The sequence below is a fragment of the Episyrphus balteatus genome, chromosome 3 (assembly GCF_945859705.1).
Source record: "Episyrphus balteatus chromosome 3, idEpiBalt1.1, whole genome shotgun sequence".
Classification (NCBI taxonomy): domain Eukaryota; kingdom Metazoa; phylum Arthropoda; class Insecta; order Diptera; family Syrphidae; genus Episyrphus; species Episyrphus balteatus.
In genome coordinates this window covers 97,464,169-97,487,363 of record NC_079136.1, presented here as the reverse complement: position 1 = coordinate 97,487,363, position 23,195 = coordinate 97,464,169, and the positions used below count along the sequence as shown (strand labels likewise).

General features: G+C 31.3%; 3 protein-coding genes across 3 annotated transcripts; 1 reads left to right on the top strand and 2 right to left on the bottom strand.

Moving 5' to 3' along the window:
* Window positions 1-2,114: 2,114 nt before the first annotated feature.
* On the bottom strand, window positions 2,115-7,703 carry LOC129916667 (uncharacterized). Its single transcript, XM_055996764.1, has 3 exons — window positions 7,094-7,703; window positions 2,648-3,053; window positions 2,115-2,577 (listed from the first exon to the last, which is right to left on the bottom strand). Exons 1-3 carry the CDS (start codon window positions 7,264-7,266, stop codon window positions 2,461-2,463), a joined length of 696 nt encoding a protein of 231 aa, XP_055852739.1. The 5' UTR covers window positions 7,267-7,703; the 3' UTR covers window positions 2,115-2,460.
* Window positions 7,704-10,676: 2,973 nt separating this feature from the next.
* Window positions 10,677-17,897, top strand: LOC129916666 (sugar transporter SWEET1-like). The gene is made up of 3 exons (XM_055996762.1): window positions 10,677-10,954; window positions 16,976-17,381; window positions 17,444-17,897. The coding sequence occupies exons 1-3, from the start codon at window positions 10,782-10,784 to the stop codon at window positions 17,558-17,560; spliced, it is 696 nt and encodes a 231-aa protein (XP_055852737.1). The 5' UTR covers window positions 10,677-10,781; the 3' UTR covers window positions 17,561-17,897.
* LOC129916665 (DNA-directed RNA polymerase II subunit GRINL1A) lies at window positions 17,597-22,358 on the bottom strand. The gene is made up of 3 exons (XM_055996761.1): window positions 22,096-22,358; window positions 21,321-22,035; window positions 17,597-18,361 (listed from the first exon to the last, which is right to left on the bottom strand). The coding sequence occupies exons 1-3, from the start codon at window positions 22,236-22,238 to the stop codon at window positions 18,122-18,124; spliced, it is 1,098 nt and encodes a 365-aa protein (XP_055852736.1). The 5' UTR covers window positions 22,239-22,358; the 3' UTR covers window positions 17,597-18,121.
* Between the last annotated feature and the right edge of the window lie 837 nt (window positions 22,359-23,195).

The following is a 23,195-nucleotide window of genomic DNA, read 5'->3' as shown; positions in this document are numbered from 1 at the left end:
AAATACAACCGGGAATTTTAAAACCTTTTACATAAGAGTATTTTTTTTTTTTTTCTTTTTTAAGATATTTCTTTTTTTAAATCCAAACACCAAATTGGGTGTAGATTTTTGGATTGAATCTAAAAGTTTTGCATTTCTTCTACTTTTTTTAGAATTCGGAGACGGTTTTAAGGTTAAGTTTAAGTTTTTTTTTTGTATTCTATTTATGCTGATTCGAATAAGCTGTTATTTTTTAAAATTGGTTAGAAGTTTTGGAAGCTACAGTTTTTTTACTTGAGAAAATAAATTCAATTTATCTGAAGCTGAAGTCACTTTTGCCCAAACAACCTTTTGAGTAAATATTTTTTAAAATTGGTTAGAAGTTTTGGAAGCTACAGTTTTTTTACTTGAGAAAATAAATTCAATTTATCTGAAGCTGAAGTCACTTTTGCCCAAACAACCTTTTGAGTAAATTGCAAATATCTTCAATTTAAATGCTTTTTTTATGTTTTTTTGCAATTTTTTGAGGGTGTTTGGGCTAAACTGATTTCAGATTCGGATTTATCACGTCAAAATACATAAAAATAATATTATGAAACCGTTCAAAAGCACACATTTTTTTCCCTTTTACAACACGTGAACCATTGTATGTAAATTTTGTCAAATAAATACAAATTTAAATAACTGTACAGTAGATGGTTGATAAATTCGTAAATTACCCCATTTCGAATGTCAAATCGTTGAGGAAATTTATTCATTAGCATGATTTGCGAAATTATCTAATTTGAGTTCTATTCGAAAAAGGCAATAAGGGTTGTATTCAATAAGTGCTTTTTTATTGAATTTTTTATGTTATTAAATTGGATTTTAAATGTTTTAAAAGGAAGTTTTGGTATTAAACGCCAAATTTTGGACTGACTGTTTTTCCCGTTTTCTGGGCTAGTTTTCCCTTTTTTATTTTATGGTCGAAAAATACCGAAAAACGGGGAAAAATACCTTAATCTGTTCATCTGTTCAAGAGGATTTTAATTAATTTTTAGTTTTCATACCTTAATGAGTAGGTAGCAGTTTTTTCTTACGATTATGAAAGATACATTTATTCTCATAAACTAAAATTTTAATTTTCCAAAACTCAAAAAAAGTTAAATTTATTGTTGAATTAAAATGGATAAAGTTCATGAGCTTAGCTATAGTTATTTTTATATAATTTTAAAATATAAAAGAAATAAAAGCTAATTAATTATTAAAAAATTAAATTATTGAAATTCTTAAAAACTTATTAGGTATTTTTATTCAATTAGTTTTACTTAGGGCCGGTTTGTTCACAGTTGATTATTATCTTTTAATCAAGGATTTTTCTATGGAATAATCCTTGATTAAAAGATAATCGACTGTGAACAAACTGGCCCTGAGTTTATTACTATTTTTTTATATTTAAAAATTGAAATATTTCTGTTTTGCTATAAAAAATTCTAAATAGTTTCAAGACAACAAATTGATTGTTCATGAGAAGAAAAACATGACAATAATGCAAATTTTTAAATAAAATGATGTCTTTTTAAAAATGTTTCGGGGAGACGCTTACATGAACCTGAATAAATTGTGAGACAAGTTTACATCGTTATTATCCCGTGTCTTGTTTGGTAAGAAGATTTTTTTTTCACTTATTTCTTGAAAATTGAGGTTACTATAAACAAAAATAGTATCAATGAAAATGTAGGTTAGGTTAGATAGAAATAGAAATGGCTGTCAGGAAAACGACTGACACACTTATTGGTCCGTTGTGATACCATGACTTTGCAAAGAAATTCCTCACTAATTAAACCAGTTGGAGCTTTTGATGTAACGATGAAGGTTGAAGGTGTCAGTATTAATTAGTTCACTTGTATCTTCTAAGAAATATTTTTCCAAGTATTTTTTACGTCTACTGGAAAGGGCAGAACATGAGCAGAGAAGATGTTGGATTGTTTCTTGGCAACTTCTTCAGAAATCGTAAGAGACTACGCCAAGTCTTATAGCTATTACAGAGCTGATATGCAATCTGCTTAGAGACAATTAATTTTTTGAACGTTTTGGATCTAGCCTAGGCCAGATCTGAAAATGTAAGTACGATTACAAATCAATTTTATCATAAATTTCATTGAACAGTCACATTTTATTTATGTTTTAACAAGTGCTTAAATATGATAAACGTGACATATTTTCTTGAACACAAAATTTGTAAAGTGTTAAAAAACTTATTTTGGCCAATATTAGTCAATATTTACTTTTTTTGTAAGCAAATCATTTTGCTGTATTTAATGTATAATAACAGTGATTCTCTATGGGCCAAAAACTTGATCAGTTCATAAATAAATTATTTAAATTCCAAGATGTAACATAAAATATTACATATTTTGTATCAGTATTAATAGAGACTAGTTATAGTAAATAAATAAACTTTTTTTAATAAAATTTACTGACTTTATTTATACAAATAGTTTAATCTTTTTTAGTCTCTTTATCATCGGAGTCTTTCACTTTAGGAGGTGTCCTTGAATAGATAAGGCAAAGAAGCAACTGCGGTGAACTTAAAAGCAGCATAAATCCATGTTGATACTGAAATAAAATATTAAATGTTATGAAATTAAGTATTGATACAATAAAAAAATAATTTTGAGATAATTACAATTAAAGTTTTGTTCTTGATGGAAACAGCATGAAGGAACCATAGAACTCCCATCGTGGTTCCAGTAAGAATCATAGGGAAAGGCAAATTTGCAGAACTTTTTGTTCTAATGATTTCTGGAATGCTTAGCAAAGGTGCGCTAAGCAACATTACAAACATGCATGTGAGCAGAATACCATAGCGAGCTTCAATTTTTGTAGGATCTTCAAATGTTGCATAAATAATGAATACTGATGTGAAAGCTGCAGCAATTCCCATTTGTTTCCAAAGTTTCGGGAGGGCCTCTTTGGAAGTGTAATAATAGAAACCTGCCATGTATACTGAGTTAATGACCAGTCCAACGACGTTTGTCCTGATCATTGCGGTTTGTCCAAGGATGAGAGAAAGCTTGAGCATGAGTGTTCCACTGTAAAAATATAATACTTATTAAAAATTGATTTTTTGGTTTGTTGGATTGTCAAAACTATTTCTTTTTTGGTCCAGTAAAAAGTTAGAACTATAGAGGATTAAGAACATAAAATACAAAGAAGCCTCTGAAGCCAATAATCATAATTGAATACATGAATTTGAAAGACAAATTATCAAGGATGGGTATTTTGGAAGTTTTGCGGCCATTAATGAAATTCGTATCAAATGAAAGAACTATAACTTTGAACATTTATGATGAGATAATTTGCAAATTATCTCATTTGGGCTCTATTCGAAACAGGCAATAAGCCGGGCATTTTCTCTTTACCAGCAGGACTAAACTTCATTTCGAAGTGCTTCAATAAAACAAATAAATTTGATAAATTCATTTAGCTCTGGGGCCGAATCACGGTATACGGTTATGATCATTCGTTAACGTATTGGTGTTGACAGTGATAATCAAAACATTATCGTATGATCGAATCGTATGCCGTAATTTGAGCCCCGATTTTTCAATCGTCAGTTAGAATAATGTCAATATAAAAATACGTTTATTCGTAGCCTTAATCCTTTCGAACCCAAGCTATGAAAATCAATATTAAAAACTGCTTTTTGAGTATAATCGTGTCAAAAACATCACAACTAAGAAATATGAATAGCAAAAAGTTATTTTCCGAAATAATAAATAGCAAAACTAATGTGTTACTCTCATATTACACGTAAGTAACATGCACTGCCTAAAAAAGTAAGTAACATGCCACCAAAAAAAGTCGGACAACAGAGAAAATAATTTTTTATGGAACAATAATGTATGCTGCTTCTTCTAAGCCAAAAAACAAAATACTTTCTGGATTAACATTTTTTATATCTTTTTTTCAAAATTATGACCGATAAAAAAAATTAAAGGTATGATATTTGACTAACTTTTTGTAATAATCCAATAACTAGGCTTTATTATCTGTCAATTAAGCCATCGAAACCGAACAATTATTTAATGGAATATTTTTACGAATTTTTCAAAATATGTTACATGAGGTTAAATGGAGTGTATCTGCCTCGTGAAAAATAGTTTAATTTGCAAAAAATGTTTAAAATTTCAAATGCTAAGCTATCCGCAGTAGGATTTCCCAAATATCAACACTGATGAAAAATTTATATGCACACACCAAGAGAAAGGAAAACGTAAACTTATACACTTCGTCAAATTCTATCCGCAGCTTGGTGTAGCTTGTATTCCTATCGGCAGCTGCGTGTTGTTTTTGTAGTGCATGTAAACGCCAACTGCGGATACGGATAGCAATGCCAAAAAAACACACCTATATTTTCATTTTTGGATATTTCAATTCGTATAACATTAAATTTCTTTTTTTTTTTAATACCAATTTATTTAAAACTAAATTAATGGCGTTATTGTTGATGCAGGTTAGTAGGGCCAGGACCTCCCACCGTGAATAATGTTTGACATATGGCCATTTTCAAGCATGAATCCCAGTAGAATGATCTAACCCTGTTGGCTTAAAGTATAAGCGAAGTTTCTTTCAATTCAAATGTTTCTCTACATTCAAAACGAACAGCAAATACAAAAATCTGGCTCTCACTCCAAATTCTATTGTGAGCCGAAGCATAAATAACTTGTTTCAAAAACGTTTTAAAATTAAAATATATCCCATTCATGGATCAAGTTGAGAAGAAGGACTTTGAAAACGATTATTTTGACAACGATTGGTTGAAATAATTTAATTTAAAAACTAGAAATAAGTGTAAGATTCTAAGGTCGAATCACGGCGCACGATTGCTACCATACGTTGACGTTTTGACTATTGTCGTCTCTATTTAATAGTAGAAAAAGATAGGGACAGATAGCGGCCATGCGTTAACGAACGTATGCCGTGATTCAAATGCTGTCCTTGTTTTTAAATTTTGAACCTTGATTTTCTAAACAGGAGGAGATATACCCCCTTTCCAAAGAAAAAGTAATTGCTCTCGGGCCCGTAGTATTTTATTCAGGTTTACAATGCAATTTATAAATTAACGTCTCAGTCAGGGTTGCTCCTCAGAACCAAAAAAACAAAAATACTCTCAGTAAAGAAAAACGTGTGCTTTGTTGGTGTCCACCACTGGTTATACAATATTTATACTACAAAACATCGACATTTATTATGATTATCATTTAAAATAATTTCCTCATTGATAAAAATTTTAGTAGATATTGTATACGAAAATTCAAGTACGAGATGAAGAAGATAAACTTGTTGTGAATTCCTGTTTACACCTGTACTCCATTAAATAGAGTAAATAAAAATTATAAGATATATTTCTTCTTGCGTGAACTTTTAAATTGAAATAAATTCTAGTGATGTAGGTCACATTTAGACATAACACTACAATTGAATTCAAAATAATAAGATTTCAAAAATTAAAATGTAGGAAATTATTTATTATAAACCCAACATTGTTTGTATCCTACTATTTAACTGAATATACCAGTCAAGGTTAGTATTATTTTTGTTCTAAATTTTTGCAAAGCCAGTAATCAATCAATATTACCAACACCTGCCTTTAAATGAATTGTTATTTAATAATCAAAAATTGAGGAAGATATTTTTATAGCGTATTCGAATATAATCGATTGATAAGAATATTAGTATTTTGTTTAAGATAAAGAAAAACCACTTGTCATGGCGGCGTTCATACTCTAATAACATTTGATTTTGAATACCTATAGGTATGAATGTTATCTACATAGTTCCAAGAGTTAACATATTAAACAATATTATTATAATACACGTGGATGTAATATTATAATATGAAAAAACTTAGCTCACTTCTTAGTAGATTTTTAAATTTGTAAATTACTAAAATGACTTAGTATTTTACTTAATCGTTTAAATTGTGTGCTATTGCAATTATTAAGAATAGACGTTTTTCGTTTTTAGCCCCGAGCAGAGCACAAAGAGGGGCCTGAGAATAGAGCTCGCTCTGAACTGAGCGCAACCTGAGCGCCCCGAACTGTTTAAGGAATACAATGGAGCACTAATCTGTCAATACCTATATATTTTTTTTAATAAACTGTCCAATTTGGCAACTTTGTTTATAAAATTGGTTTCTTTCAAGAATTTTTCCGTCTTTAAATTTTTTTTATCTCATTCTACAAAAAAAATTGTGAAGTTTGCCGCGCTTCCTCGATCTGCTCGGTTAATCTTTACCGAGCTCAACGAGCAAGCCCGATCGAGCTCAGAGCTAAAACAAAATATATATAATTTTGTTGCTCAGGGCTCTCTGAGCTAAAAAAAATAACAGCTCAATGAAAGAAAAACTCAAAACTAAAATAGGAAGTTCTAATAATTAATATTATTTAATTTGAGCTTCAAAAATGTAACTACGTTTTTGTCGTTTTTCTTTTTTGGCTTTGACCAAATCTCTGAACTCTGAGCGATTAGAATAGAGCTCAGAGCAGATCACATTCGGAGCTCTCAGACAAACTGTCATTTCATATAAAACTTCAATAATTTTATTTTGTTTACCTGAAGTATACGGCCGACCAATTTCAATTTTGAATATTTGTTTCTATCAAACCACTTAAAAAATTATATGAAGCTGCCAAGCTGGATTAGCTCAGCGTTTCGCTGGATATGCTCGTTGACCAATAGAGAAGATAATACATTCTATCTAATGCTGTCTATCTGACTAGTAAGGCAAACACAAGCTCGCTATTTGTACGCATAACTTAACTCTAACAAATGCTTGTTTATAAACAAAGAGAAAACATGTGGTATTTTTATTTTAAGAACAAGTAATTCCAAATTAATAATAATAAACCATTAGTTTGTTTGCATATAAAGTCTAGTCATGGTGAGTGATCACTAAAAAAAATAGTAGGTAGAGGTACTACGCAAAAAATAGATAACAAATATGTATAGAAGGAACTTATTTCAACTAATTGTACAATTATTTCTAATATGTATTGGTAAATGATTAAACAAAAGATATACTAATCACTATCAGAGTTAAGTAGGTATATAAAACTAAAATACTTACATAACTAAACCAAATAAAAAGGGAGTTGCAGTAAATGAATCAGCAGATCCTCTCTTGCGAATGTCATTTAAGAAAACTGCTCCAGACACTGATTGCAATGTTGCCACTATTCCAGCTAAAGCTCCAATAGCTTCGCTATAAGGACTTAGTATGTCTCCGAGTAAGTCCAACATTGTTTAATTTTATTTATTAATCCTATTTAAGAAAACCGCCCGCCTTGACAGAACTTTTGGAACTGATTTATAATTCATTCTATTCAACCCATAATATAAACTGAATTTTATTTGGCAGTTTAGTGATGTCATCAATAGATATTAGCAATCTAATTCCAGAGAGATATGCCATATCGTGTTGGTCGTTCGCATGGTTCTAGGAGATAATTTTAACAAATGCTAGACGATTTTATGTTAAGTCATGGCCACGACATGGGTTTTTGGGATGATAAGACGATAGTGTTATTAACTTATGTATGAACATACATAATTGTTTTAACTGATATCAATTGATTTCTTAATCAAACTCTGAGGAAAAAGTTGAATCTTGTTTGGATAGTGTCTCATTAGTATGCATTATTACAACTTCTCAATCTAGAATCAGAATCACTGCTTGAAAATCGGTTCTTTTGTAACGAAATTGTGAAGTGTCATTATTGTGAATAGTTTGACACCTCAAAATATCCCAAAATATAAACAAGAAATTTTTCCCTTGAGGGTTTTCCCGCAGCGTTCAGTCACTTTCAGTCGAACAGGGTTGCTACGGAGGATGTTCTGCTTGACTCATAGAAATCGATTTACTTTTTTGATTGCTGGCCTATAGTAGATATATCAAGGTGAGAATTTTGATAAACCTAAAAATGATACCTACTTTTAGAGCCAATTTTTCAATAGCCAGATAAACCCCAGTTAAGGCTTATTCCTACGAATAAAAGTTTTTTTTTTATATTGAAATTTATTCTTCTGATAGTCTAACTGACGATTGAAAAATCGGGACTTAATTTTGTAAGTAGGTATCTTTGTGTAAAATATGTAGCAACATTTATTTATTTTAAAAATAAATTATACTATTATTAAGAAAACTACAGTTAAAGCATAAATACTTACATATAGATTCATGGTATCCAATCTATAGTAGGTATACGAAATTTGTTTGTTAGTAAAATCGGATAGCATAGGTATTATGGAAACCTGCTGTGCCTGTGTTTTATAGCAATTTTAACACACCTGCCATAAATTTTCGAATGTAATATTCCGAAGTATTATATTGGTTGTTTCTGTTTGAAGAAATAATGCTAAAAGAAGAAATAAGCCATATTAAAAATGAGATTAAATTTACCTTGGTATTTCTCGCTGAAGAACATCTGGAACTGTATGATCGTTATGATTATATTTTATATCGTGTAGTTCTTCTAACAATTCGGTCAATTTTAAATATCTAATCATATAAGCTATAAGAAGATTATTACTCAATTGACTGGTGAAATATTTGGTCAATTTTAATTTCATGCTGTCCCGGATATACAAAAATTTACGTAAACTACAATAAGATGTTTCGTCACATGGTTATTGGATTGTGAAAAATCATTTTTGTTTGTAAATTTGCCTTTCTTTACGAATTTGCATAGAAAAATATTCAGCCCTATTGTGAGTTTCACGTGGAATGTTTTCCGCCCGAAATATTTTTGTTCACCCGGAATTTTAAAAGCTATAATGATTTTCGCCCGAAGGGAATTTACATTTTCCGCTAAACTAGTTTCTTGTTCGGCACAAAAATTTAAGTGAGAGAAGAGCTGTCGAATACCTCACAAATTACCTTAAAAAAAAAGTTGAAAATAAAGGGAAGTGTCCGAATATGAATAACTTTTCGCCGGAACTCACAATAGGGGAAAATTGAAATTAAATTTTTCCGGGTGGAATCTTGTTCACGTGAAACTCACAATAGGGCAGATTGATGTTGTTCGAGCATTTTTTGCATTAAAATTTTTTTTTATGAAAATCGAATTTTTTTTTAAATACAAAAATGTTATTGCTCTTTATGTAAAAAAAAAGAAAATTATTTAAATTTATAAGAAATTTAACTCATATATAAAATTTGTTTTTAAAGTAATAAAACATTTATTTACATACATTTATGTCATTTAACTTTTGGCACAACAGAGAATTTTTAGAAACAAAAATCCAAAAATGTGTTTTTTCTAAATGTTCACTTATTTTTCATTTTAAAGTTATTTAAACGGATTTGAACACAAATTTTTGTTGAAATTGATTAAATTTTTTATGAGTATCTACCTCTAAAATAAAGAAGACCGCTCTATGATGATTAGGTCCCTGTAAAAAGGGTTAATTTTATTTAATCAAAATATGGAAATGTAAGTGTTATTTTTGCCGTTAATTTTGGTCCAAAAAATAAAATTTCAAGTTCGCCTCTCAAAAAAAAAAAATTATAAAAATCAAGTTTGAAAAAGATTAGGTACTTCAATTACTGCCAGAAAAACAGACATATATTCGTCTGATTGTTTTCTCGAGTTCGATTGTTTTTTTAAGAGTCCTTAACTTACCCTAGGTATAGTATGTAACTATATCCCAGGTAAAAATTTTCAAAATAAAATTTGATTGCAAAAAAAAATTGTATAAAAAATGCTATTGCAAATAAAAACTTTTTGCATTAAAAAATTGTTATTGCAAATTGAAAATATGTTTTGCATAATCTTTTGCGGACTTTTATACAAATTTGACTATTTGGCCTTAGTCAAATTTGTAAGAAAGTCGACGGAGATTATGGAAAAAATATTTAATGATATTTTAATTTTTAACTTATTTTTTTTTTTATTACTAAGCAATTTTGTCAACGTTTTTCTTTTTCGTGCTAGATAAAAAATCTGTATTTGAAAACGAATGTTTGATTTTCTAGCTGAGTAGGTACATTTTGGGAAGAATTTTGTATGAGAGTTTAAATTTAGAAAAATATTTTTTGTAATATTTTATACGCAAAGTATAAACATTTTATATTATTTTAATTTTAATGTTTTAAAAATATTACGAAAAATAACAAAGCCACATAGCTGATAAAATTAAAAAACAGTCTCCTTCACAAAATTAAACCAAACTAATTTTAAGTTTAAAATTACCTCTACTTATAAAATAAAAACCAGAGGTCAGAGTTCGAATCCCAACCTTTACCACATAAACAATTTTTGAACTGCCTCTTGCATTGAATTGACAAAGCCTCCAAAATGAGTTTTTTTTTTATTGGAATCTGTGTTAAATTTTAACTGACTGGACTTCAAAGACTCGCAAAAACATGGCAACTATTAACGAACCTACGAAACATACAAATTAAAACTACTTACTTGTAAACAATCGAACAATTTATTTTGTTCTTAAACCTTATATTCTTTATTTCCTTCTACTCAATTTCCATTTTGAAAATTAGTTATTTTTATTTAAAAACCATCCAATATTTCCCTCTCGAACTAGAATTGAGAATTTACATCTGAACAGATTCTCTATTTTCTGACAGCTGATACCTCCTATATCTTGAACACTTGTTGCTACTTTCCATTGCCAAGTGGATACATATAGAAGTAAAGCAGGTTCACTTTAGATTTGGTTGCGATAGTTAAATTAGTTCTAAAAAATTTACTCATCGAGTGCGATCGTACGTGAATTTCGCATTAAACAAATCAATAATTATGTTAGAAGCACTCGGTGACTTGCTTAATCCATACAGCGAAACTATTGGTGCCGTTGCTGGTATAGTTACTTGCTTACAGGCATTCTCTGGAGCATTTCTTCTGAATGATATTAGAAAAAGAGGTATTGCCGATGGATTCTCAGCAGCTCCCTTTTTGGGAGGTATCGTCATGTAAGAATACAAAATTTAACAAAATAAATAAAAGGTCATTCTAATTTCTATTTTGTCACTCGATGTTGTTAGGTAATAAACATCTTTCTGATAAGAAAGATTCTGATCTAGTTTTAATTTATTTAAGACGAAGTTTTTTTTTTCTGTGAAGGGAATAAACATACGTGTATTTATTCATTTAATAAAACAAATCACAATCAATTGAAACTGATTTATGTAGATTTCATTTTGCATACTGGTTTTTTTGTTCTATGTGTAAATAAGAACTATAAATCCACAGGCACATGTATTTTTATCTGTGTTTGTAAACAAGTTGCATATTTTCATAATTATTATTGTTGTTTTGTCTGGAAAAGATTTGTTATATTGAATCTTAACCATGTTGAGTCGTTTATCTTTTAATTTTGGAACCTTCGTCTACCGGCATGGCGGGGAGACACATTTCACCATATAAATTTGCGCGTTTTTAATTTCTCATAGTTAATTGAATGAGGGTTAACACAAGTTTTTATGTAATCAAAATGAAAATAAGATAAGAAAAAAATTATAAAAATGTATGATAACAGCTCGTGTTTAATGTATCTTTGATTTAGCTGAGTCATCATACAAAAAACTATCAATACTCAAAATTGTGATGAAAATCATTCTTATTGATATTAGAGCGGGCGGCGGCTGCAGAAACGCTCAACTCATCGAGCTAAAGAAAAATTCACTTTTGTAGTAAAAGATGACTCGGAGTAACTTCGAAAACCAGAGGTCTTCCCGTCCGCATCCTGGCAGGATTGGCGTATCAGGGTGAAATCGGGTGCATTTTTTAGGCACCCTTCAACTCATCGAGCTAAAGAAAAAAATTGCCATGGTGGTCTTAGACTCAATTAGTGTATCAAAAAAACCACAGGTCTTCCTTTCGGTAGCCTGGCAGGAGTGGCGGTAGGGCGCATCAAAGTGGTCGATTTTTAGGGCGCTCCTAACTCATCGAGCTAAAAGATGAAATTGGTGTCAAATGAAAGGTAGCAATGTCTTCTTTAATAATTCAGAGGTCTTCCTGGCCAAATCTTGGCAGTTTTTGCACGCGAACAGCTTTAAGGTTGGAAACGATGAAAATGAGTTTTTTTGTTAAAGTCTTGTTTTTTGGTGTGTAGACCGGTGATTTAAGAAATTGTTTTGTTACCAAATCAAAGATAACAACATGAATTTACTAAATCCATAAAAAAAATTAGGAATAGATTAAAAATTTCTAAAAATAGACCATTAGAATGTCAAAAAATACCTATATTTCTAAGCAATTAATCAAAAAGTATGCTCTGCATTTTTATAGTTATCGAACTTAAGTATAAAAAAGATGCCAAATCGAAGGTTAGAATGTCTACTTTTATATTTCAGAGGTCTTCCAAGTCAAAGCTTGGAAATTTGGTCACTTAGACCATTTTAAGAGCCGATACTACTAACCTGATTTGATTTTTTTTTCTGTGTTGACCGATTGTGGACCCTGGACTTGTCGAGCTAAGGGATGAAATTGGTAGAAAACAAAAGGATGGAGCTTCTTCTTATATAATTCAGAGGTCTGCCAAACCAAAAATTGGTAGTTTGGCCACGCAGTCTATATTAAGGTACTCGATTATCTTTTTTTTTTGTGTTGCCCTTTTGTGCACGCGTCGAACCATCGAGATAGTTAAAAGACGAAATTGGTACCAAACAAAAGGTAAGAATGTCCTCTTTTCTAATTCAGAGGTCTTCCAAGCCAAAACTTGGCAGTTTGGTCATACTTGCAATTATAAGGTTGCAACAATTTTTTTTCTCTTTTTTTTCTATGTTGACGCGGTTGGGCGCGCGTCGAACCATTGAGTTAGTTAAAAGACGAAATTGGTGCCAAACGAAAGATAAGAACGTCCTCTTTCGTGATTCAGAGGTCTTCCAAGCCAAAACTTGGCAGTTTGGTCATACGGGCAATTATAAGGTTGCAACATTTTTCTTTTTGTTTTTTTTTTTCTATTATGACGCGGTTGGGCGCGCGTCGAACCATTGAGTTAGTTAAAAGACGAAATTGGTGCCAAACGAAAGATAAGAACGTCCTCTTTCGTGATTCAGAGGTCTTCCAAGCCAAATTTTGGCAGTTTCTGTACGCAGAATATTTTAAGTTGGGAACCTATTATTATCGCGATTTGGCTTGATTTTTCTGTGTTGACCGACAGGTGGACCCCATTTTATTTTCTCTTTTACTACCTGTGTTGAACGCTTGTGGTGTGGGGCCCCTGAAACCATTGAAACAAATATTTTCTCCTCTCTTCTATGTAAGAAGACACTCCAACCCTTTGTTTGGTACCACTTTGGTCTTTAAACTATCTCGATGGTTCGACGCGTTCCCAACCGCGTCATAATAGAAAAAAAAAACAAAAAGAAAAATGTTGCAACCTTATAATTGCCCGTATGACCAAACTGCCAAGTTTTGGCTTGGAAGACCTCTGAATCACGAAAGAGGACGTTCTTATCTTTCGTTTGGCACCAATTTCGTCTTTTAACTAACTCAATGGTTCGACGCGCGCCCAACCGCGTCATAATAGAAAAAAAAAACAAAAAGAAAAATGTTGCAACCTTATAATTGCCCATATGACCAAACTGCCAAGTTTTGGCTTGGAAGACCTCTGAATCACGAAAGAGGACGTTCTTATCTTTCGTTTGGCACCAATTTCGTCTTTTAACTAACTCAATGGTTCGACGCGCGCCCAACCGCGTCATAATAGAAAAAAAAAACAAAAAGAAAAATGTTGCAACCTTATAATTGCCCGTATGACCAAACTGCCAAGTTTTGGCTTGGAAGACCTCTGAATCACGAAAGAGGACGTTCTTATCTTTCGTTTGGCACCAATTTCGTCTTTTAACTAACTCAATGGTTCGACGCGCGCCCAACCGCGTCATAATAGAAAAAAAAAAAAAACAAAAACAAAAATGTTGCAACCTTATAATTGCCCGTATGACCAAACTGCCAAGTTTTGGCTTGGAAGACCTCTGAATCACGAAAGAGGACGTTCTTATCTTTCGTTTGGCACCAATTTCGTCTTTTAACTAACTCAATGGTTCGACGCGCGCCCAACCGCGTCAACATAGAAAAAAAAGAGAAAAAAAATTGTTGCAACCTTATAATTGCAAGTATGACCAAACTGCCAAGTTTTGGCTTGGAAGACCTCTGAATTAGAAAAGAGGACATTCTTACCTTTTGTTTGGTACCAATTTCGTCTTTTAACTATCTCGATGGTTCGACGCGTGCACAAAAGGGCAACACAAAAAAAAAAGATAATCGAGTACCTTAATATAGACTGCGTGGCCAAACTACCAATTTTTGGTTTGGCAGACCTCTGAATTATATAAGAAGAAGCTCCATCCTTTTGTTTTCTACCAATTTCATCCCTTAGCTCGACAAGTCCAGGGTCCACAATCGGTCAACACAGAAAAAAAAAATCAAATCAGGTTAGTAGTATCGGCTCTTAAAATGGTCTAAGTGACCAAATTTCCAAGCTTTGACTTGGAAGACCTCTGAAATATAAAAGTAGACATTCTAACCTTCGATTTGGCATCTTTTTTATACTTAAGTTCGATAACTATAAAAATGCAGAGCATACTTTTTGATTAATTGCTTAGAAATATAGGTATTTTTTGACATTCTAATGGTCTATTTTTAGAAATTTTTAATCTATTCCTAATTTTTTTTATGGATTTAGTAAATTCATGTTGTTATCTTTGATTTGGTAACAAAACAATTTCTTAAATCACCGGTCTACACACCAAAAAACAAGACTTTAACAAAAAAACTCATTTTCATCGTTTCCAACCTAAAAGCTGTTCGCGTGCAAAAACTGCCAAGATTTGGCCAGGAAGACCTCTGAATTATTAAAGAAGACATTGCTACCTTTCATTTGACACCAATTTCATCTTTTAGCTCGATGAGTTAGGAGCGCCCTAAAAATCGACCACTTTGATGCGCCCTACCGCCACTCCTGCCAGGCTACCGAAAGGAAGACCTGTGGTTTTTTGATACACTAATTGAGTCTAAGACCACCATGGCAATTTTTTTCTTTAGCTCGATGAGTTGAAGGGTGCCTAAAAAATGCACCCGATTTCACCCTGATACGCCAATCCTGCCAGGATGCGGACGGGAAGACCTCTGGTTTTCGAAGTTACTCCGAGTCATCTTTTACTACAAAAGTGAATTTTTCTTTAGCTCGATGAGTTGAGCGTTTCTGCAGCCGCCGCCCGGTCTATATGATAACTAATCAATTATCGAACCCAAATGGGAAAATTTAATATTTATGTAGATAAGACAGAAAATGATTTTCAAGTTTAGAAAACGATAACTAAACCAATGTAGGAAAAAGATGTGAATCGAAAATTCCCTTGAACTTTTTAATTTCATATGCAAACCAAATCATTTATCAAAGAATTGAAAAATGTTACTACACATAGCTAATTTTTATATTAAAAAAAACTGATTAAATTGGACTTTAGGGGTACGGTCACATAATGAGCGGCAATTTATTGAGCAATAATCATGGTCGGAAATTTCTAAGACCCTACAAACAAACAAAATAATTTGAAAATCAAGCTACAGTTGTAGGTTCGATTCCTATCGTTGAATTTTTTTTTCTATTTTTTATAAAAAAATTAAATATAAGTTCCATACTTTTTCATAATTTACAGCACGAACTAAAATATTCGTGATAATTTAAAAAATGTATATTCTAGCTCAGGGTTTCAATGAAAAAATAAATAATCAGGGGGTCATTCCGTAATTATTTTTAAACTGATGATCAACAAAACGATATTCGTTTTGCAGTTTGAGAATCTTCAAAAACATCATGAAATCATGTTTGATTCAATATATCCTAAGTTTTCATATTATTAGAAGTCGTTTCAGTCTAGGACTAAGTGTTTGCCTCTACTTCGTGGCCTAGGTTCGTTTCCCAAAATTGGATTTGTTTTGCTTTCTGTAAGGAACTCGACGAAATTTTATAAGAAACATTTTTTTTTTTTAAATTTATAATGGAAGGCAAATGCGTTTTAAAAATGATCTCATATCGTTAAAATAAATTGTCGATTAACACTTAGCAGACATTTCAACCATTTTTTATGTACGTCGTTTGAAATAAATTCCTAAAAAACTTGGGTCAAATTAAACATAAAACATACATTGCATTCAAAAACGAATAATCTTCGAAAAGAAAATCTAAAGAAAAAAAAATCCAATTTTAGGATACGATATACGAACCTAGGCCACCGGAGTAAAAGGTATGCACTTAGTCACCTAGACTGATAGGACTTCTAATAATATGAAAACTTTTATTTATATAAACTGCTTAGGATAATATATTGTATCAGGCATATAATCATTCTCTTTCAGTGTTACCGTTATTTAATTTTATAACTCTAAGCTTAAGGATACTTGAGAAAATGGAGAAAACCCTCACAAATCCTGCATGTTTTTAACTAAATATTAACTTTTATACAGATATTAAATTTTTTGTTGGTCGTACTACTCATAATGCAATAGCTTATGCAATAATTTTCAAATTTTGGTTTTTGCAATAAAAGATACAAAATAATTAATAGGTGGTTTCATGGTGAAACCACTAGGAAGCAAAGGGTTAACACTTCCTTTTTAGGAATATCTTAGTTTTTACTGATTACTTTTCAAATTATTTCGGTTTCGATGAACAGCCATATCAATTTTTTGAACAAGATTTTGTTAATTTCAGATGGGTTCGCTATTCTACGAATTATATAAATGCCAACTACATATCTATATAGCATTAACTCATTTATTTAATCCAATTCCACAAGCGTCATTTGTAAATTTATTTCGTGTCAGAAAATAATAGTGTGTACCTCTGCAATTATTGGTTTTTTATTCATATATTTTATTTCTACATTTGCAGCAAGCACTAAATTCATTGTGTAATGAAATTATTTTTTTAATATTCGAAAATATGTAATTCAACTAAGTTTACTTTATTATTTTATTATTTTCAGATCTCTTCTTGGGTATAAACTCTCTGCTATTGTTAACGACATTGCAATGATCAGAACAAACCTTATTGGTGTAGCCATCAATGCTGTCTACTTGCTATGTTTTTATATTTATTCTTCTGAAAAATTCCGACCAGTGATACGGAAGCAATTTGTGTATGCAAGTGTTTTTTCAGCATTTTGCATTGCATACGCAAGTATAGAAGATCCCAAACATATTGAATTCCGCTTTGGTACATTACTCACAACTTTGTTGGCCTGCTTAGTTGGTTCACCAATGTTAGGAGTAGGAGAAATTATCAGGAAAAAGAGTGCAGCAAATCTACCATTTCCAATAATTCTATGTGGAACAATGGTTGCATCCTTATGGTTAACTTATGGAATATCTTTGAAAAATCAAGTTTTGATTGTAAGTTTTAATTCGCAAAAAAATACGAAGTTAAATTTTAATTGATAAATTTTATATTTCAGTACCAAAATGCATTTTTGTTGGTCTTAAGTGCACCTCAATTATTACTTTGTTTCATATATCCAGGACCACCTATCCAAGATAACGAACAAGAAAAATTACTAAAGAAAAAAAAATAATGAAAAAAATTGTTTTTTCTAATATTCGTTTTCATCTTTCTTTGAATTTCTTTACGCACAAAAGCTCTTCCACTAGTATAACCAGATTATTCCAAACTCTCAAGTTAGCTTAAGACGCTACAGCATGTGTTGACAATAAAAAAAAATAAAAGCCTTCATGCAAAAATCTTCCAAGTTATTAAAATTATAATAAAATATTTGTGATACAAAAAAAATAATACATTTTCTAAAAGCGCCTAGTAATATTGTTAAAAAATTAAATGTTTAAATTACAGTGATATGTATATTTTTTCCATTTTAATTGTTATAAATAAATAAATATATTTAATATACAAAATTAAGCATTTTGTATTGATGGAACAATGGAAGAAGAACAAAATTACTTTGCAGAATCCAGCTTGACAGTTTTATTTTAATTATTTCACATAAATACATACAAAAACTAAAAACTACTTATTTACATTTTACGTTTACAAATTTATATAAAGGTACAATGTTTAAAGCCTTGTTATGGGCACCTTGATTTCTTCATTATAAGGACCGTAAAATTAAAATTATTACCTAATCAAAAACTGTATACACAACTCCTCCCGGTTTTTCATCGTCCAAATCTTCCACTTCATCATCTTCATCGATTTGCTTCTCACCTTCGATGTTGATTTGTTTCGGTTTTGGATCTCTGTATGTGTTGAAGTTTGGATTATTTTTACGGACAGCTTCGCTTGGTACTTGAATAGGATTATTAGCAGCTCGTTGCATCCTTGCTGCTAACCTATCGGCAGCTTGTTTTTCTTGAAGTATCTAAATAGAATGATGTTGTACTTTTTTAGTAAAATTTCATCTTGGGTGAAACAAAATCAGTTCCAGATAAAAAGGGCTACATTTTTTAAAAAAGGTACCATAAGTTAAGTTTTTTTAGACATTATAAATCATAACATTTTTATTTTATTTGCATATTTGCTGAAATATTATATATTTGCTGAAACATTGGGCAGGTTCAGAAACGTTAGGGACTAAATATTTATGTCAAAATAATCCTTCCGATTTATTCAATTTTAAGTTGTCCTAAAAGTTAGACAAGAAAAATCTTCCTAACTCGATTTACTCGTCTACTTAACTTTGCGTTCAGAAAATGACGTTGACTAAATATTAAGTCCCTAACGTTTTCTGAACGTGACTATTAACTCGTCTTCATAAATTTTTTTGGAAAGAATTTGCATGTTAGTATCTACTACGGTTGTTTGTTTGTGGTTTAATCTCCTAATAAGGAGCGGGCTATAGCGATCAGGAAAACAGATTAGGAAAATGATTTAAATTGACAATTGATTTAATTTCAAGCACAAATGCCATACCAATCGATAGGAAATCATTTAAGAACAGGTTTTTCTAAATAAAAATTTTAGTTGAACAATTATTAATTGTTAATAAGAAATTTTTCTGTTTTCCTGATTATTTGGATCATTGGATATTATAAAAGGAGTATTGAAAAAATAAAAAAAAAAAGCCACAAGAAATTTCACAGATAAAAATAAATTCATGAGTGCTGAATATCATGATTTGGTAAATGTAGACAATGCTGAGATACACAGGTCCCCATAAACGCATCGCCAACTTTGATGAAGCAGAGATATATTAAGCGAACAATTTCCGAAATATGTACATAAAAAATAAATTTAAATAAAAAGTATGATTTAAAAAAAAAGTCCTGTTATTCTTTTTTTACTACAATGAGACTCGCAATATTTTATCATGACATATAGGCAAATCCGAGGTAGTCGTAGGCTACTCTTTTCCAGGTATGAGTGTAATACTATGTTTCCACCTAGCATAAATCCGAGATTAAGCTAAGTAGATTTAGAATAAATCTCGAGATTTATTCTAAATCTACTTCGTTAAATCACGGATTTGGGTTCATCTACCCTAAATCCAAGATTTCCATCTACTTTCAATCCGAGATTTAGAATAAATCTCGAGATTTATTCTAAATCTACTAAGCTAAATCTCGGATTTAGGCTAGGTGGAAACATAGTATAACTTTACTCGTAAATCGCTTCCAACACTGTCGGGCGTCAAGAAATGCAAATGCAGAACGTTTGCGTAAAGACCATCTTTCTTCACTTAGCTGTCCAATATGCTTTTTTGGTACTACTTTTTCAACAAGAAGTGATCATTCCTCCATTTTTTCCGTCCCGGCATTGCATTTCCCATTTCAGGTATTATTGATGAGTTTTAAAAAAATCCTTCAAATCATTAAAATTAACAAAAACGCACTTCTCAAGCGAAACAACGTCCAAGAAATTAAAAAATCTGTAAGATATCTTTTAAAAAGATTAAAATTCATTGTTTTTATCCTAATATATCCCGCTTGACTACTTAATTTGAGGTCCTCACTAATACCGAGTCATAAGTAATACTTGGTACCAGTTGGACAATACTAGAGCTTAGTACGATTTGAGAACCAAAGCATTATTCACATGAGCAGGAACAACGACCAACGGCTTAAGGAATTAAATTAGTTTTATTTTGAGCGACGTGAAAATGGACACTGGTAGTTTTTTATAGATCTCCTAGCTCATCGGTATCAGATTTTCTAACATTTTTTTCGGATTGGTGGTCTCATTTTATGGAAAACGAAAAAAACATTTTAATAGCTGGAGACTTTAATGTGGATCTTTTAACAAAAGATCGCAATACACAGAGGATGTTGGAGATTTTAACTGATCAGGGGCTTTCCCAGATTGTTAGGTAATCAGCCAACTAGAATAACTGATGTTTCTGAGACGTTAATAGACTACATAGTAACAAATCGAGATTTGAAATCACAAATTAACATCAAAATTAATGCTAATGGTAAAATAACGGATCATGAAACGATTAGAGTAGAAGTTGATATTAAACGAAAATCTGATGTGAGAGAGCAAAAATATAAAACAATTCGTTATACAAAACATAAATTTGATTTTTTCCTAAATGCTAATGACTTCTTAGGCACATTCTTTGATGAAGACTTAAATGTTCTTACAAATATTTTTTAGTGAAAAATTAAAAAACTGTTGTGAGGCTTTAACGATACAAAAAGTGACTAAAAAATCTGAAAATAATGGGTGGTTTAATTCATATCTCCAAAGGCTTAAAAACGAAAAAATAAAAGCATATAAAATCGCGGTTTTTAATAAATCAGCCCAAAATTGGTCCAATTATAGAAGTATTCGAAATTATTATAAAAGTGAAATTAGAGCTGTTAAAAGCAATTATATTACTTCAATGATAACTGCAAAATCTGGTAATCAAGTAGAGATGTGGAAGGTGTTAAAGAAGATGGTGTTAAAAGATGCAAAAACGAATAAAATTGAATGGGTTAAATTCGGGGATGAAAATTCAACCAGATCCAGTATCATTGCTAATAAATTTTATTCATACTTTGTGAACAGTATTCGAGAAATTAATGCATCAATTCCATATATTTCTTTTGTGTCGCCAGATATTAATGATACAATAACCGGATACAAGCTGATTTTGAGGAGCTAGTTGGGACCAAGTCCAAATTAGTACTCGGTCCTACATTGACAGTTTAAGGAGTTGATACAGATTAGAGTACTAACTTTAGGAGATAGGAAAAAATATTGGGTACTGTGAACAATATGCAATTAATCGTTCTTCTACAAAAAATTTCTATGTTTTGAAAGATATGAATAGAGACTTCTTTGTGAACCTTTGTGTTTTGAAAAAAAAAAACTAAAATCAAGGTTTATATACTAACCTTCAACTTTTCTAAATATGTCTTTTGAATCTCAACTGAGTCAGTTAACGACAGCATTTTAGTTGCACCATGTTGAATTAGAGGAGGTGTTGCAGCCGTGTTCTCCCAATGCTTTCCCTTTTTTCGAAGTTTTTCTTTTTCTGGATCATGCACATTAGAGATTGTGGTTTGATATGGTTTATACTTTTCTTTAATTGCCGGTCGGTCAACGCCTTTCTCTACCAAATACTGCAAATGTGGGTCTTCCTCTTGTTCATTGAAGTGTAAGTTTCTATTAAGATCTTCTTTTAACAGAGGTTTCAGCTTATCAATTTTATCAATAACATTTATGCTAACAATCTCAGCATCAACCACTAAATCCGGCTTTTCATTTTTAAACGAATTAATTTCTTCAATATCTTTTTGAGTTATTAAAGATTCCTCAGGTGGAATATTGATAACTTTCTTTTCGTGCATTGTGCGTTGAGCTATGATCTTTAGTGGATCTAATTCGGCTTCGTCGTCACTGTCAATCACATCAACAGTTGGATCAGAACTAATCTTTCCATTCCATTCCATTTTGATAAGTTTTTCTTCACCTTTGGAAGCAATGTTCATTTCGGAAAATTTTTCAGCTGCATCATCTATGTCGGAACGTCTTTCAAGTTCCTTGCATACTTTTTGAAAGAAATCTTTTATACGTTGTCCCTTGTCGGGTAGTTTGTTTAGATTTGGTCTAATAAGACAAATTATAATAATGGTAAATGTAATGTTGAAATTATATTGAAAAACTTACATTCTGGATATTAGTTTTTCCTCGCGCGCTTTAATTTCAAGAAGTTGTAATCTATCAAGTTTTGTTAGATCTTGAATAAGATGATCAGATTTTAAAGCAGCTGCTTCTCCAGGTATTCTGTTTAAAGTTGGCCGGGCAATCATTTTATAAATAATATTTTATAGCGAATTTAATTCAATTTGTTGTGAAATATCTGTTTACGATTTTTTCAGTTAGGCATTTTTGTCTTGTGCCAAAATAAACTTGACAGATGACACGATGCAATTTGTGGGTTTGTTTGATTCAAAAATATTTATTTGTTTTCATTTTACAGAAAAAGGTTTGTTCATTCATCGTGTTTTTACCTACCCTTCAAGCAAACGAGTCCGACCTCGGTCCGAATGGGCTCCGAAGTGAGTCAGAGCTCGACTACGAAACGGGTCCGACGGCGGCTCAAATTAGTATGGAAATTATAATCACCGCGGAGCCGATTGCATATGACTTTGTGTTCATACACAAAAGGTTGTAAATGTGTGAGTAAAATGGCGTGTGCAAATGGAAAAATCAAACAGAACTCCAAACTGAACTGCAAGTATGGAAACATACGAAACTTAAACAGAACTCCGTTTTCTTGCTTGAAGGGTAGTCATCCAGAAGTTATTCGGACTCTGCTAAAATGTTTTATTTGTCTCGTAAAAATGAATCAAATCAAACAGAACTGCAAGTATGGAAACATACGAAACTTAAACAGAACTCCGTTTTCTTGCTTGAAGGGTAGTCATCCAGAAGTTATTCGGACTCTGCTAAAATGTTTTATTTGTCTCGTAAAAATGAATGCTGTAAAAGGATTATGTTTTTTTTTTAATTTCATGTTTTCGTTATTTTTGCGCAATGGGGCTTTTTTACTTATTTCTCATTTATCAATTTGCACTGGTGAAGAGGTAAACAAACATTTTTTCCAATGTAACTGCAACACATGATCTGTTTTTGAGTACAAAAACCGTTTGTTTACATCTTACAACAAAACTTACAACAAAAAAAGCGATTTTTCAGTACAAACCGGTCCAGAACTGACATAATCTGGAAAGGCATAAATTCTTCACACGTTCTCATTAGGTGCG

Bases quoted from the DNA above. Each gene is read 5' to 3' on its own strand.
- LOC129916667 (XM_055996764.1), bottom strand. From the start codon at position 7,266: ATGTTGGACTTACTCGGAGACATACTAAGTCCTTATAGCGAAGCTATT. The intron at 3,054-7,093 runs GTAAGTATTTTA...ATATTTTTACAG, and splicing joins TTTTTATTTGGTTTAGTTAT to TGGAACACTCATGCTCAAGC. The intron at 2,578-2,647 runs GTAATTATCTCA...ATTTTATTTCAG, and splicing joins TCAAGAACAAAACTTTAATT to TATCAACATGGATTTATGCT.
- LOC129916666 (XM_055996762.1), top strand. From the start codon at position 10,782: ATGTTAGAAGCACTCGGTGACTTGCTTAATCCATACAGCGAAACTATT. The intron at 10,955-16,975 runs GTAAGAATACAA...TATTATTTTCAG, and splicing joins TTTTTGGGAGGTATCGTCAT to ATCTCTTCTTGGGTATAAAC. The intron at 17,382-17,443 runs GTAAGTTTTAAT...TTTATATTTCAG, and splicing joins TGAAAAATCAAGTTTTGATT to TACCAAAATGCATTTTTGTT.
- LOC129916665 (XM_055996761.1), bottom strand. From the start codon at position 22,238: ATGATTGCCCGGCCAACTTTAAACAGAATACCTGGAGAAGCAGCTGCT. The intron at 22,036-22,095 runs GTAAGTTTTTCA...TTGTCTTATTAG, and splicing joins GAAAAACTAATATCCAGAAT to ACCAAATCTAAACAAACTAC. The intron at 18,362-21,320 runs GTTAGTATATAA...CATTCTATTTAG, and splicing joins CATATTTAGAAAAGTTGAAG to ATACTTCAAGAAAAACAAGC.